The 16,617-nt window shown below is 52.9% G+C and overlaps 1 protein-coding gene across 1 annotated transcript; it reads right to left on the reverse strand.

Moving 5' to 3' along the window:
* Positions 1-5,210: 5,210 nt before the first annotated feature.
* Positions 5,211-13,464, reverse strand: LOC119107720 (filamin-A-like). The gene is given in 10 exon segments (XM_037231263.1): positions 5,211-5,315; positions 5,317-5,442; positions 7,421-7,443; positions 7,446-7,728; positions 8,220-8,392; positions 9,048-9,251; positions 9,779-9,943; positions 10,446-10,619; positions 12,346-12,474; positions 13,263-13,464. Coding segments are annotated over 10 exon segments (1,527 nt in total). The 5' UTR covers positions 13,423-13,464; the 3' UTR covers positions 5,211-5,225.
* Positions 13,465-16,617: the final 3,153 nt, after the last annotated feature.

Genomic DNA, 16,617 nt, shown 5'->3' on the forward strand with positions numbered 1-16,617 from the left:
GGCATCGCTGTCTCTCACCCTGGGAGAAAGCGCGGGGACCGTTGGAAATGGATATCTTACTCCGTCTTAACCAGACGTGCAGCTTAAACATTGGCACTGTTTGTAACCACCACTCTTCATTCTGCCGAGTACCCGTATCTGCGCTCAGCACCCAGCAGCCACACTTACCTGTGGCCTCGACCTTGAAGGCGAACCGGCGATGTGGTAGCGTCGTACTTGATGGCGACGTAATAGTGGCCAGGACTGAGCGGGCGTGTAACGCACCTTGTGCTGGTCCACCTCCGACAATCCATCGACACTGGCGGTCAGAAGCAAGTGTCAGCACACGGGTCAGATCGGTGTCACGCGGGCCAGGGGGGCGGTGTCAGATTGACCAGGCCGCTGTCCGCCAGGTTGGTTGGCCAGAGCGCGCGTTGTGTGAGCGATAAGGCACGGAACGTGAGAAAGAGAGAAAGAGAGAGAGAGAGAGAGGGAGAGAGGAAGAGAGAGAGAGGGAGAGAGAGAGAGGGAGGAGGGGAGGAGACCGAGAGAAGAGAGAGAGAGAGAGACGAGGAGAGAGAGAGAGAGGCGAGGAGAGAGAGAGAGAGAGAGAGAGAGAGAGGAGAAGAGAGAGAGAAGAGAGAGGGAGAGAGGAGAGAGAGAGAGAGAGAGAGAGAGGAGAGAGAGAGAGAGAGAGAGAAGGTGACTGGCGGCGGACGAAGAGCGCTGCTCACTGCACTGCATGTAACTGGCGTTCAGGTGATCAAACTGCGAGCCAGTGGCCGCCGCCGTGTCTTAGATCGGTGACAATTATCAGCTGAAACTGTGGTGGTAGGTATTTGATGCGCTAAACCAAAGGTAAATGAATAGCAGGAGCTTTCTGCGAGGTATCCTACGTTTCAATAACTTGAAATTATGAAAATTACAAACTCACTTGAGTGAGAATAGATCTGAGGGCGCAAGAACATGTTTTGAACCACAACAATTCATAAACCTAAAACTGAACCTAAAACATGAACCTAAAACTGGGGAGGCCACTTATCAGGGGATTTTGCAATGCACGACGGCGTTAGCGTAATCCGACGCTTGGATTGGACGACATGAACACAAGTGACCTTCCTATGTAACAACTAGCATGACCTCCCCTTTTTGTACACCTGACCCATGAACAGCCCAGCTACGACCCGCCCAGCTGTATCACTCATCACGACCCGAGTAGCTCTGTCAACGGCGGCACTCCAGCCGCGGAGGCGCCGGCCATAACACTTGTTCTGACGCAGCAGTGGGCTTGCCTTGGAGGGTCTGTCAATGGTGACACCCTAGTGCCGACACTCAAGCCGCGTGTAAGTGCTGCCCAGACCCCTTCTGACGCAGCGGCGTGCCTACCTTGGAGGGTCCGTCGATGGTGACACCCAGCGCCGACACTCCAGCCGCGTAAGTGCTGACCAGACCCCTTCTGACGCAGCGGCGTGCCTACCTTGGAGGGTCCATCGATGGTGACACCCAGCGCCGACACCCCAGCCGTGAAGGCGCTGGCCGGACCCGGTCTCGCGCAGCGGCGTGCATACCTTGGAGGGTCCGTCAATGGTGGCACCCAGCGCCGACACTCCAGCCGCGTAAGTGCTGACCAGACCCTTCTCACGCAGCGGCGTGCCTACCTTGGAGGGTTCGTCAATGGTGACACCCAGCGCCGACACTCCAGCCGCGGAGGCGCTAGCCAGAACCCAGTCTGATGCAGCGGCGGTGGCCTACCTTGGAGGGTCCGTTCGATGGTGACTCCCAGCGTGCCGGCGCCGGCCGTTGCACGTGTCCACGATGAAGTCGGACTTGTGCCCGGTGTGGCCTTTCTCCAGGCCCTTGCCGTGCGCGTGCACGGCCGCCGGGTCAGCGTCCTGCTTGCCGATCTTCAGCCGGAACGGGCGAGCCCGGCACGTGCACGTTGTTCCACTTGACGTGCAGCTGCGGAAACAGGACGGGGCTGAACGGGCTGCCCTGATGTGGCTTTGGGATGGCGGTGACGGCGCCCGTAGCCTGGACATGCATATCCGCGGCATGACGCGAGTTATGCCAATAGGAGTGTCAGGGGTGAAACTTCAAATGTCGTTCCACTCCACCCCGATCGCATCTCGTTGAAAAGTGTTTCAGGAGCGGAAGATCCCTTCGGGATGTGACGTCAGCAGTGTAGGAAGGGTAACAGCTATGGACCCGGGTGCAACGTCGGCGTAGGGGGCAGTGGCACCCGCGAGAACTGTTACTCCTTCATAAACTGCGACCTCCAAACTGTTATCCCGCGGTTTGGAACTACGGCTCGCAGGGGCAGCGACGCCTCACCTGGTGGATCCGTTCTCCTTGGGCCAAGAAGCGGACCGAGTAGGTGTTCCCTCGTCCAGGTACTGGGCGAAGCAGTCGTCCTCGTGCCCGCTGGGAGAGACCACCTTGCAGTCCAGCTGGCCCCTTGCAGTCGGTGCGGTCCACCGTGAAGATGATGGGCTTGTCCACCTGCCGGCCGAGCGAAGCACAGTCGGACCGGGGTGCGGGACGAGACCGCGACGAGGCCGCTGGTCTCAATTACACAGTTCAGGCTGTTCTGGGACAGCCAGACGGGGATCCAATACTCGGCAGATCCCTCCCCATCGGGCAGAAACAAGTGAGCTCGCTGTACAATGCGGCTTCTGGTAACAGGGCGACTGAGCGCGCTGTGCGGGATGAGGCCCGAAATCCTCGGTAGGACGAAAAGGCGCGTCAAATGCCGTCCACTGGCTGAATCGGTACAGCGCAGCGTTCGACGGCGACCCAACCCAGCTCGCCATCGGACCCCGCCCACTGCTGACCTGGACCCCGGCGTCGGGCAGCTGACCCACGGTGACCTTGTGTGCGTCCTTGTTGGCCGGAGTCACGAACACCTTGTAACGGCGAATCGGGGATGTGTGAGTCATTGAACTTGATGCCGACTCGGTACTCACACTGTGGCAAGGGGGGGGGGGTCAGCAGTCATCGGCGCGGTCCGTCAGTGCGGCGCGGACTCCATCCGTCCGTGACACAGGACCACCTGCGCTCTGAGCGGTCAACCTTCGCCGACATGTAGGAAACCTCCCGGGTAGTTGGGGAATTGAAATGACGTGGAACTGGGCACATTTAAAAATTATGAGACCAGCTGTAGGTATTCGCAAGTCTGCTGACATTGAAAGCATATCCCTTTACGACTTTATTTATGCATATATATATATATATATATATATATATATATATAAGCACGTGACTACCACCCGAATTTCAGATTTTAGAAACCGCCGGCAGAAAGCAATATGCTAACCATTACATCAGCTCGCACCTATCGTCGAGGTCCGATGGTTCAACGTTTATGTGAGGGTATTGCCATTTAAATAGTTTCATCACTCCAAATGAAAAAGGATTAGAGCTACCAAAACAAGTGTTGAATTGAATATGCAAACACCCATGGCAGCAGTTTCCGAGTTATTTGTTATCTTCTGTTCTGCTGAACGTTCCCTTTCCGTCGTGATAATCGTGTCAGGTTCTAACCTTTCTTTCATGGGTCCCCTGGACGGACATGGAGCTCTCTACCCCCCACCACAACCCGTGCCTCGGGACGGTTCCACAGCGCTGCGTCGGTGTGCCTTGGCGGGGTCGGAGGGCTTCACTGTCGACCCGAGGGATCGCTGTGAGCCGAGCCAAGAGATGAGTCACCCGCCCACGGCGGCCGCGCCAGGCACCGACCACTGACGGCGGCGGGCACGGAGCCTCTCCCTACACACCTCTGAGAATGCTGAAGGTGCGGCGTTCATTCAGCGTTCGACAACCACGCCTGACTGCCGCGATGGCTGGCAGCGAACGCTATCATTACTTATGACAATGCCAGCGCAACGGTCCCGTAAGTCTTGCCCATCCGCCCACAGAAGACATCGGTACAATTAGCTGACGGATGTTCAGGTAACTGGCCGTCCACCGCCCACGCCAGCATAGGAAATAGCCCACGAGTAAGCAGCTGCCAAAATGGTCCAGTGTATATCCACCTCCTGGCTGCGGAAGTCATGTGTTTTCTCTGTAAACAGGTCTCGCCAATAGGCCCATGCCGCCGGCGAAACGGTGCTCGTTCGTGATCGGCTGTCGTTCGTATTCAAAACGGAATAGCGATAGCACAAATTATGCTCATATCGCTGAGACCTACTGAAGAAGGCTGATGCGCCGGCTGCCCGCGCTGCCTGGGCGCCTGTGCGCCCGCCAGTTCCGTGCGGCCGGCTGCCCGCGGCGTCTGATTTCTCCTCGAAGAAGCAGAAACTTTTGGCCCCAAGAGCAAGTTTCATGACGCGAAAACAACCTCAAACATCGGAGATATTCAAACCTCTGCTGACGCCAGCCAAGTTCAGACACCAGAGATATTCAAACCTCTGCTGACGCAGCCAAGTTCAGACACCAGAGATATTCAAACTTCTACGTGTCGTAACATTGTGCTTTGTGCGGCCGTAACGCCATGGGGTAAACGCTGATGGAAGTATCACCACGTGACACTTACCCCCCTAAGACCCAAATTAAAGTCAAAATTTTGGAGCATGGCAGCGCAATGAAAAAACACCTTGCACACAGTACGTGAAAATAGTGATTCGAAAAGGATGCCGCAACTTCAGGCGCATTACGAATCCAATCGTTTCTCGCACATTTTCTTATTCGACAAGGTTAAATTGTGAAGAGGTACTAATTTTCCTTATCCGGCATTTGATTCACGAGATTACGTACAGTAACAAAGTAAACAATATATGACAGCAAATTTGACGACCTAAAAAGGAGACAAATCATTTGACAAAGTGACAGCATTTTGGGTATTCTGATTTACTGTAGTCAGACAGATCGCAAAGTTTTTCTTCTTCTTTTCCTGAGTGAATTGGTCATTTTGATATTAAAAGTAGCTTTTCAGCCCCAGCAAATCCTAAACAACTGACATATTTCTTTATGTAGCGTTTTGTGTTTACCTGTGACACCATAGACCACACACGATGCGACAATGAAATCATGATTACATGATCATATTTGCTGTCCGCGATAAGGGTCATACTCACGTCAAAGAACTGCTGGGCTGGTACAGCTGAACAACTCATGGCCGGGGGGAGGGTGTTGAACGAATGAAGAAAATGTCCCGCAAATTCTACCTATCAACACAAATACAGTTTTCGATAGGCTGAATCCGTATCACAAGAAAGCCCCTTCCACTTTCTGATATGCTTTAGAATGTGTCAGCACTGACCGGGCTCGGAGACGACGTAGCTGACGTAGCAGGAGCCGTCCTTGCGGTCCTTGAAGTCGACCTCGGCCTTGCTGGGTCCCTTCGACGCTGATGGCCAGCGAGCCGGTGCCGGCCTCGCGCGTCCACACGTTGAACTCGCTGGGCATGCCCTGCTCGCCCCGTTCGAGACCCGGCCCGCCGGCGTGCACGCGGTGGGCGCCGCCGTCCTGCGGGGCACATCCCAGGTCAGGTCAGGTCAGAGTCTCAGGTCAGGCCGGGTCAGAGTACCAGTCAGGTAAAGTCGGAGTCCCAGGTCAGGTCAGGTCAGGGTCCCAGCTCAGGCCAGGTCTCAGTCCCAGGTCAGGTCAGGGCACAGGCCCAAGGTATGACCTCGGGCGAGCCTGGTCACAGATGACAACATGCCACAGACTGAGCCACTACTTCTGGTACGGGTGGTGCCTCGTGACAGTGTCCTGATAACGTGGCAGGACGGTCACGTCAGTGATGCGAAACGCGGATAGCATAAACGCTACGTTAGTGCTATTGTTGTGAAGCTACGGCAGTTTTTTGTGCTGCTTTGCTGTTTTTAGTAAAAGGCGATGGTTAAGATGTTCGTAAAAGACGATAATGTCACAAACTATTATCGTTTAGGAACAGGTAAGATGTTAGATAGCCGGGCTAAAAAACGGCATGCGTGCAATACTTGCCCACACATTGCAAGTCACTACTGAAACCTGTTGAGTGATTACCTTATCTCTCTTATCCTTCCATTCTCCCGCACCTTGTATTCATGTACGATTGTATTGACGTCTAGAACACCCTCCAGCCCGAAATGACCGCTTTGAGTGTCGGGTCGATAAGATCAAACGGAGATGTATGTCAAAAGGGACACTCGTGGCAGCGATCGCAGTGGAAAACATCACAGGCACACACTCAAAAACATACCTCACGCGCGCACGCACACACGCACGCATGCACGCACACACACACCACACACACACACATATATATATATATATATATAATATATATATATATATATATATATATATATATATATATATATATATATATATATCAATACGCACATACAAACACGCGCATATAGTCATTAACTCTCCAAATAAAAGTTCAAAGGACGCGAGTGACAAAGTGAGGCAAAGCGTTGCAGAATCGTACGGCACTGAGGACGCGCCTACCCACCTCCGTCCTCACTGAGGACGCGCCTACCCGCCTCCGTTCTCACTGAGGAAGCGCGCCTACCCACCTCCGTCCTCACTGTGAGAGAGCTAGATCAGTGCCCTGTCGGGCAGAGCTTAAGCGAAGAGCAGAGTTGCCCCTTATCTGGGAGGCAAGAGCTTGCGGTTCATCGACAACAAGCATTTTGCGAAGCAGTTAATGGAGTACCGTTAGTAAAGCTGAGTGGCAGTAGGCCAGTCCAGCTCCTTACGCACGTCTGATATGCCATAAAATTTGCGAGATCGGAGACAACGCGCAGCGCAAAACTTTAATGTCTTTTGGAGGCATTTAGCATTTTTTCTTTGACCTGTTGCCTAGGTGGCAAGGCGGGCGATCGTGCGAGACGACCACGACATTGGCCAGGGTAGGCAGATCACGTGGGATCTGTCAACGCACGTGAGAGGATACCGCTGGCAACTTTTTGACGAGGGCAGATGAGTGAGAGTACCAGGTGAGGTGCCTGTCAAACACTGGGCTGAGGTTTCTGACGGTGGGGGCCCCACGCACTGCGCCATCGTGGAACCGAATAGATATGGCAACCACGCCTCGGCCATTTTGACGGGAGCACAAACCATAAGTTCCGTCTTACCAGTATTTACTTTCAGACCGTGGGAGAGGAACCAGGTGCTCAAAGAGTCAAGTGTGTGTTTTAGTGTAGCAATGAGCTGTGGGAGAGTCTTTTTCCAGATGTAAAAACTTGGGTATCATCAGCGGATGGGATAGCTGCAGATGCAGCTTTCCGCTTCAGCATGCTGCTGTGTACAATGTACAGTTTAGGCCGCTTCCACATTCGCCACGCACTCTTCGGTTGATAATCCGCAAAAAAAGACCGGAGAGGGGAGGGCATGCAACAAACATGAAGCGCAGCCCGGCGTCAGTAACGAGCCCACGCGGAGACCCAAGCACGCCTTGTGCCTGGGCGAGAGACGCCTCGCCTTCGAGCCGCGCCGCCTCACGCCCCTAAACCTTGAGCGGGCCGACAGTGAACGGAACGGTGAGCCGGGGATGTGCACGTCCCGGTAGCGCACGGACACCGTGTGCACGCCCAGCTGCTTGGGCACGAAGTTGACGGCGTGCAGGTTGTCCTCGAGCTCTGAGATGGCGGCATCCTCCACCACGCCGCCGGGGGAGGCGACGGCGGCGCTCAGGTCGAGCGCCGACACGCCCGGCATCTTGAAGGTGAGCGCGCAGCTGGAGCCGACGGAGGTGAGCGGCACCGCCTCCTGGTTACGCTTGATACGCTCCGTCTGCGTGTTCGAGCCCTCTCCCGTCACCTGGGAGCAGCCACCGGCTTGGTTATGGAAGCGCCTGTCCTATGAAGCGCTTGCCGGCTGCATGCGAGCACCCGGTGCTGCCGCAGGACGACTGGTGGCAGGCTTTTGCGGGTGTGCTTTATTTGTGTGCACTGTTTGAACGTCCGCCCATTCAAGCGGCATTTCTAGGTCGGATATGAGGATATTTGCCATGACCTCAGTGCGTAAGAGATCTTTGTAGTTGAGGTCACATGTTGTGCCAGTAGTCATATGTGTGAATGATGTAAAACGTAGCGCTAGCACGTTCTACATCAACACACGAAAGGCCCGAAATGCCGTCTGATCACTGCTCACTTTGCTTCAGACCAAAGGGCAGACTTACAAGTGTGGTGTGCTCTATCATCGGCTTTCAAGGACCTGCGTTAAAATATGCAATGATTTCCTTAAAAAAAAAACGCAGCTGCCCCATTTGTGTGTGTGATTGGTCCCCTCAGCGGCACCCGAATGCCTACCTTACAGGTGAACGGCGAGCCCTTGACGTGATGGTCGGCGAACTTCAGGTTGATGATATAGAAGCCTGGTTCCTTGGGGTTGTAAGAAACCTCCAGCTTGCCGTCCGCTTTCTCGTCATACTTGATCTCGGCCTTGCTCGGTCCTTCGACGGACAGCGATACGCCACCATAGCCTAGCAGCGGGTTGGCGCTTGGTCAATGAACAATGGCCACCAGTCAAAGGCTTGAATCGATGGACATCAAGGAACGCTGACAGCGGTCTGCAGCCGTCATTGACACCAGGCCTTAGTTCTTGGATGAGAACCGTGCTGGTATAAGCGTCCACGCGAGATGCAATCTCGTTCAAAATGAACAAGCAACAACTGATTGCAGCGCATGCCGCTGAAATCTGGTCCGGGATAGCTACGGACGGTATGAAACTGGCCGGGATAGCTGCGGACGGTATGTAATGGTCCGGGATAGTTGCGGACGGTATGTCACGGTTTCGGGATAGCTGCGGACGATATGAAACGGTCCGGGATAGCTTCGGACGGTACGTAACGGTCCGGGATAGCTGCGGAGGGTATGACAACGGTCTGGGATAGCTGCTGACAGTACGAAACTGTCCGGGATAGCTGCGGACGATATGAACGGTCTGAGATAGATGCGGACGGTATGAAGCGCTATGCCTTTTGAATGAAAAAGTCGCAGCCTCGCAGACGGTGACCGGTGTGTAGGTAGCTCAATGCCAACCCCGCGAGGGGCGTCCAGCCCAGAGGCCCGGCCCGAGCCCGCCCAGCGACGACGTCACTGACTGTCCACCGCCCATTGCCCGACGACGACACTGACCGGCCTCCTTAGTGTCGATGGCGATCTTGTTGGCCACGTGCGTCTTGCCCTGAGTGAGCGCCGTGCCCGACACCTTCACCTTGGAGGCGTCGCCCACCTCCTGAGGATTGACCATGATCTTGAAGGGTGAGCCGCTGATGGCGGTATCCTTCTTCTTCACGCTGACCAGGTGTTGGCCGATCTCGCGTGGCGTGAAGGAGATGCCTGGCGGCGGCGGGGGCGGTGTGAAGAAAGAAGTGCCTGACGGTGATGGCGGCGGTGGATACACAGCGAGCGAAAAACAAACAGAGAGAGAGAGAGAGACGGCAAGAGAGACAGCGAGAGAGAGGGAGTGAGGGAGAGAGAAGAGAAAGAGAGAGAGAGAGAGAGAGAGGGGGGGGGGACCGTGCATCTCACGGCGTCCAGCAGTTCAGGCTTCTCATGTCAGGTGGTGAAAGTGTAAAATAATTGATGTCAGGCCTCAATAGACCCAGCGAAGCTGACAAAAAAATGTGTTAAGTCGGCTGCATATGAGGCTTTCATAACATGAATAACGAGACTTTCCGGACGCTCTGTCAGTTGAAATGCATCATTGTGACTGGCAGTCCGCGGTTACAGGCACCACACATTATCAGCAGTGTCACACGGGCAGCTACACCAGACAGGGGCGTGTGCATGCGCTTGCTCAGCAAGTTCTCTTTTTTTAGTAGTGTACTCTGTCGCCACAGACTGCTTATTGGCGGCTGGCTTACCTAGCTGGTCGTTGGTCAGCTTCTTGAGGAAGCAGGGTTCCTCCAGGCCGGACGGTGCCGTAATGGAGGCGTTCAACACCTTGATGTTCTTCTCGCTGACCTTGCCGGGCAGCGTGACCTCCGACTGGGCGCCCATCGACACCTGGCTCCGCTTGCGTCCCTCGCCTGCGGCAGAGAAGCTCGGTCGTGAGATCGAGCAGTCCAGGTTCATGGGGCAGGGGGGGGGGGGGGCAGGGCGTTTGTCATCGAACGGAAGTGGCCAGCTGTCCAGGCATGACACGTTTCGTTAGAAAGAATGATGCCGCTGCGCCATATTTTTCAAGTGGCTACATATATAGGTACAAGGTTGGTTTTGACGACAGACACTTGCTGAGGATCTGACATCGCCACAGGAGGAAACCAGCCGCCCCTTGCGAAGAGCCAAACTCAAGCGCCAGTCACAGTGTCGTCACGATGAACTGCACGACGGCCTCTCCGCAGTGACTTCAGCCCAGCACACAACACTGCGAGGAGCGCGTCACTCCGAGCTTGACCGGCCCTGCGACTGTCGCCTGTGGATGCGTGCCAGCAACACCACCGGCTGGCGGCACCGCTGCGCCTTCCTCACCAGTGACCTTCACCGCTACGCCTTCCTCACCAGTGACTTTCACCGTTGCGCCTGACTCACCAGTGATCTTCACCGCGAACGGGCTGCCCTTGATGTGCTTGTCGGAGAACTTGACGGCGATCTTGTACACGCCGGGTGAGGTGGGCAGGTACGAGACAGACACCGTGCCGTCCTTGTTGTCATGGCAACTGATGTCGGCCTTGCTCGGGCCCTCCACCGCCAGCGACAGCCCTCCTGAACAGCACCGCGCGCCGGAGCGCAGTGTCAGCTGTCTGCTAGCGTCCGGTTCGTGCAAATCACGTGAGAGAGGAGATCCTTCAAACTTGCATCGTTAAGTATGGTCAGTTTAATAGTTTAAAGTGTCTATTTGTGCAAGCTGGGTAATTACTCGCACAGCCAAAGTTAACATCTCAACGCAACGATGCGTGCAAATATAGCACTATACGGCGGAGTACAGTGCCAGTTGCCTGCGACCGCCCGGTTCATGCAAATCACGTGAGCGGAAAGAGCCCTCGAAATTTCTATTTAAAAAACGAATGCAACCATTTCTAGTGGTTATATGGACAAAAAGTTGAATACATACATAAACTCCTAAGCATAACATGACCATATGGCGACCTTAAATGACAATCAATCCAACGACAACTTGTGCTGTTCAGTCTGGAACAAGACAGCTGGTGACAAACAATAAATTTCCACGCAAATATGTTTCGGTAGCGGCGAAATGCCAAGGTCATAGTTCTGAGCGGTACCTCATAATGATAAAATACCATGCTTATCAAACACAAACAACACATTATACCAGCAGACCAACTCCAAAAAGCTGTCCGAAACATGGACAATAACAGAAACCAGAAAACACCTTACTGGGAAGTTCGTGAAATTGTGTAGTACACGTAACTTATCCAACCCCGCAGTCCACAGACATTATCTACACGCACATTGCGAGCACACAATATCCAAACACGGTGGCACACAATATCCAAACATATCAAATGCGAGGTCTTGGCTTATATGAGCGTCAGCGCATAAGCGTTACTTGGAAGACAACTACGCAGTTTTGTTTGATTGTCGAGCCCCTCTCCAGACGTCTTTTGACCAAACCATGGGGCAAGACGGATTGGATGGATCGCCCAATCGTCAAGCAGCTTACAAACACTTTTGAGTCCACCACTTTTTCATTGAAATATTGCAGGGCACTAGAGGTGCAGTTGCACCCAGGTACGATATGTGAAACGTTTATCTATCATTTATCAACATGCGTTTCCCGTATTAACTGGCGCACTGGCAGAACTCTGACCCTCCCCCCCCCCCCCTGTTGCTGTTCTGCTGGTTGTCAGGAAGACACAAGAGAATCTGGTAAATGCAACTGGGTGACAGGCCTGCTGGGCCATAAAGCTATGTATTTTGTACCCTTACACCTGAATGTGGGCAGTCGTATACGCCGTTTTCTCTGCTATGGGCAACTTTTATCACAACCGAAGCAAGGACCATCACCCTCTTTTGGAAAGATTTAAACCGTGGTTTTTGCTCTCAGCAGACAACGCTGATGAACAAGATGCAGTATACTTTAGGATAAATAAGGCTACGTTAGAAGTCTGCTAGCAGTCCCGAATAACCAAGCGCAAGAGCAATGAAACCGCTCGCCAAGTATGGAAGCACCCGCATGCCGAAGTGTGCTCAATGAAGAGCACCAACAATACGACACGTCACATCCCACTCCAACGACCAAGCGCTCGTGTGCAGCGGCTGCCGGATCCGCAAAATAGGTGGCGCTGCGGCTCGGCGAAAGACGACGCTACGGCAGCCGCAGGAGGGCAGAAGCGCAGACTGGGCGACAGCATGGGCCGGGCGTCGGAGCAGCGGCGGCGGCGATGGCGGCGGCGGCAGCAGCGGCGGCGGCGGCAACGGCGGCATGCCTAGAGTGGGGTGTGGTATTTACCGCGTAGTCTTTCACTACCTGCACCGGCGTCCTTGGTGGTGATGGTGAAGGTGGCCAGCTCGCCGGTGATGCCATGCACCAGGCCCGGACCGTACGCCGTCACATAGCCGCTCGCCAGAGAATCCACGTGGAACTTGAACGGGGATCCTGCCGGAGACGGAGCGCGTCGGGCGTGGCGTAGGCTGGCTGCACGAGGACAGAACTGAACGCAACGTAGTACAGAAATATCCAGTGTTGGCCAACAATGGCCACTTACTCCTAGCTGGCACGTGCACTCGCCCTGGTGAAGAGGAAATTACTGTCTTTGCAAATTGTTAAGCGAGTTGTCCTGGCTCTTCACGAGCACGACACGAGGGTTGTTGTTCAAAAGCCTACAAGGTTGTCGTAAATAATCTGCCACGTTTTAAATACCCGCCTGCTCTTCCATCGTCTGTTCGTGGCTCGCTGCCACTTATCCCCCCTCCCGTCCCAGAAAGCAGCGACCGGATGAGAAAAAGCGGCTCGTTTGCCGCCGGTAGACGTGACCGAGTTTTCCTCCCGACCGTACAGCAGGTGCCGCCGCTAAAAATACGCGACCGTCCGCTGGCAGCGGGCTGGAAGCCTGGAGCGGGTGCAGCGGCTCGTGGCATCGGCTCGCCGCCCGCTGGATGATCGGCCGACCCCGGTCCAGGCGGCCCTGACGGGTCACCCATCACACTCGAACGAGCCCCGGTCGTGGCAGATGTAGTAGAACAGACGCTGACAATGCAGCTGGAAGGCTTTAGCTACCCGGTCCTGAGCACCCTATTTCCATCCCATCCCGTTTCATTTTCCAGCGTGTGCCCTCCTACGTTGGTTCCCGCGTTGTCACTGCATCGCTGTCTCCGCGCTTCAGGCCACAGCCATTCGAGACCGTGACCTCTGCCCCTGACCGAGCCTGAACCCTGGCCCCTCACCCTGCACGTGCTCCCCGTTGAATTTCAGCAGCAGCTCATGTAGGCCCTCTTCCTTCGGCTCGTACTTGATGGTCACGGTGCCATCCCGGTTGTCCTCGATCACCGGCTTGTCCACACCACCGCTCGGCATCCTGACCTCGGCTGGCGACACAGAGGGCATAGGTCAGGGTTGGCCCGCGGCCAAAAGGGGCGGGTCACCACCACCAGCGCTCAGAGCTCGTTACGGATCATACATCTGGGAGCCCTTCTCAGAACGTAGCTCATCTTTCCCAGGTTCAGTCCAGCATACAGTTTAACTAAAGATCACGAATTCCAAAGGTTTAATCTACGATATATATATATATATATATATATATATATATATATGATTTTGCATATGTAATGAATGAATAAGCCCTATGTAAATGGCAAAACATTCGTGTCTTGATTTTTTGTCCATTCGGCTAAATTTACAAACAGGCGATCAAGAGATAGCATTTATATGTGTAATAAGATAATTGTTGGTTAGAGCGTAACCCTTTCGATCTATCCACTCGTGGCCAGGTGGGTGCGAGTATATATAGGTGCACGCTATTTTCGTTTCACATGTATGGCTGTGGCCGTTGGCAAGCTCTCCGCGCCAAAGGTCACGTAAACGTCAGAGGAGGGGGACAGTGATTCTATTACCATTGACCTGGAATTGCTCGATCGGATGGTGGAAGTCAGGGCTTACACCACAAGTACTGCTTAACGTGAGCTCTGATGCCAGAAAGCCATCGATTCAAAAGGTTCGGATCAAATGTTTAAAGAATAGGAGTTTAAGTTATTGTAAGCCCATACTAGCCCGCAACAGCTAAATCTAACAGATATGGATTTTAGACCACTGACAAATAGCAAGAATATGTGTAACTGAATAGCTTCCTACCACAAGCCCAGAGTGCACAACTTTAAAAGTGTTGTGAGTTTCATTGTTTCTACTGAAACCGATCAATGCGATTCATTTGCAGACACTGCAGATTTTCCAACGTTTTCAGCTCTTGTGCTGCGGAACGACTCCACTAAGAGCCCCAGACGCCAGACAGGCCGTTTCCAACGCTTCATTAGCTTAACACTCCCCGTTGGCGCCATTCGACTCGCGTCGTTGACGAAGTGAGGAAGGGGTTGGCCTCCTCGCCGCGCAATCGAAATTTAGCTAGACACGCGAAATAAAAACGACTGATAGTTATAATCTGACGTCCGAGGCCAACGATGTCTTGCATGGACCGTTTAGGTCACCCGGCAGCCCTCCAGATTATGTCAACCATACTACTGAAATTTTGAAGTATGCAACACAGCGGTATGGGGCTCAAACGGCATAATCCGAGCGGGCATAAGCTCATGTTCTAAATCAGATCCAGCACAAAAACAAGCCAGGATCCACAAGTTTTCTACATCGTCGCCATAGGTCACTGATCTCTGTTATCTTTAGAAAGGTCACCGACACATATAGCAATTTTAATGCATGCAGGTATGATTATGTGATTATTCTGTTCACAAAGGTATTGTTTCATGCTAATAAACAGCAGCGGATCTGGCATGTGCCACAAAACGTGTGGATGTGAATGTGGAGTTCGTACAGACTGCAAAACTTGAGCGATAAAAACTGCTGGCTCACGGCAGCTCTCAGTACGTGGGCCTACAAAATACGAGCCTACATGTGCAGGCAACAGAAGTCGACTCAGGCCACAGCACTGCCACCAGCTGCAGGCCCATGGGATTGCCGGCTCAAACAACGGCACGGCATGTTACGCACGCTACACGCTATTTCGTAAATGAGGACTCATTCTTGACTTATTGCTATACCTATGGTGATACCGCATAGCGTGCCCTGCCAAGATATAAGTGAACCAGCTTTACCCAAGCCGTGAGGATAAGCGATGTTATTCTAACATAAACTTAACACGCGCCCGGGTGGCCGATTGGGTACTCTTCGCTCGAGAGGGGGTCAATTTGAACCCCTGAGATCTCAGGAACTAAGAGAGCTAGAGCTAGAGACACCAAATTCACAGGGTGTGTTGACCTGTACGGAACTCATTTAGGTTAAAGTTTGAGGTTTCTAGGTCAAATACGGGTCAAATAAGGTCAAACAAGGTCAAATCTGAGGCTAATCTGCAAAGACCCCCAGAACCTAGACATCTGTACTAAGCAAAGAGTCACATGCTCGTTTTAGGTCAGCAATCATGTTTGACCTTTTGAAGCTTATGTTAACCAAAATCATAAAAGACTGCTTTGAGCTTTGCACTTGAGTAAGCGACAAAGGTTATGCTTAACAATACGTTCCTAAAAAAATGTTGACCTGGGTCATTCTAGGTCAGTGATCTCTTCTAACCTTTAAAAGCCCATGGAAGGTGTATAATGCGATTCTGTTATCATAAATTCGAAATGGGCACCAGAAACTACCCCATACAGCAAGCCCTTGAGTACTAAAACAGGTTTGTTTTGGCCTTGATCTGACCTTCATACCTGACCCTAGATCAAGGTAGCGTGTACACTCGATTGTTGTGCTGCCCAAGAAAGTATTTCAGTGATGTATGGTCTCATCTAACACTCCGTTGTTGGATTAAATTGAACGATTCCCTAGAAATTGTCTTTGCTGAAACCATGGCCTGACTTTGGCTTGCCAAGGGTCAGCGACCTTGCAAAGTACATATAAATTTTTGATGCCAGACGATCCGCTATTCAGCTATCTACAGCCACGCAACATTGAGCGCGGCTACGCTGCGCCGTTCGGAAACTATTAAAGAAAAACCTTTGGAGGTCAATTTGACTCCCATCCGACCGCATGGTAATTGATCTCCACTTTTCACATGGTGTTTTCACAGAACCTGTTTTGCGTGATACCGAGGTTTTGCTTCTTGCATCCAAGGTCATAACTGAATATCTCTCCATCTGACGAAAATGCCACTTCCTATAAGCTCTATGTGCATTTGGATATTGCTTGCAAAGGAGGAGCACACGCAGTGCAAATAATGCCAGCAAGGCGCTTTCATCCAACATTTTTAGTCGCTCAGCTAGAACCAGTAGCTTATCGTAATACCATTCCGTAAAATACCATGTTCCCCTCGAATGATTAGGCTAACGCGTCAGTTCATACCAAACACATTCCGTGGAGCAAAAACTGACGTGTGCTGTTGAAACCAGCTTATTGTTCTGCATAATGGGTATCAGCATATCGCTATTATCATTCCTATTCACTGAATCAACATGCCAGATGCATGGACACATCCGCTTTGAAAGCTGGGTTTGGATTTTCCACAACCGGCTGGCGTCGTCACCGGTGGTGGGGCCAATTCAACCATTCACGTTTGCTCTCGCTGCCACTGTTGGCGGGCAGCCT

The sequence above is a fragment of the Pollicipes pollicipes genome, unplaced genomic scaffold (assembly GCF_011947565.3).
Source record: "Pollicipes pollicipes isolate AB1234 unplaced genomic scaffold, Ppol_2.1 Scaffold_6686;HRSCAF=7923_pilon_pilon_pilon, whole genome shotgun sequence".
Lineage (NCBI taxonomy): Eukaryota > Metazoa > Arthropoda > Thecostraca > Pollicipedomorpha > Pollicipedidae > Pollicipes > Pollicipes pollicipes.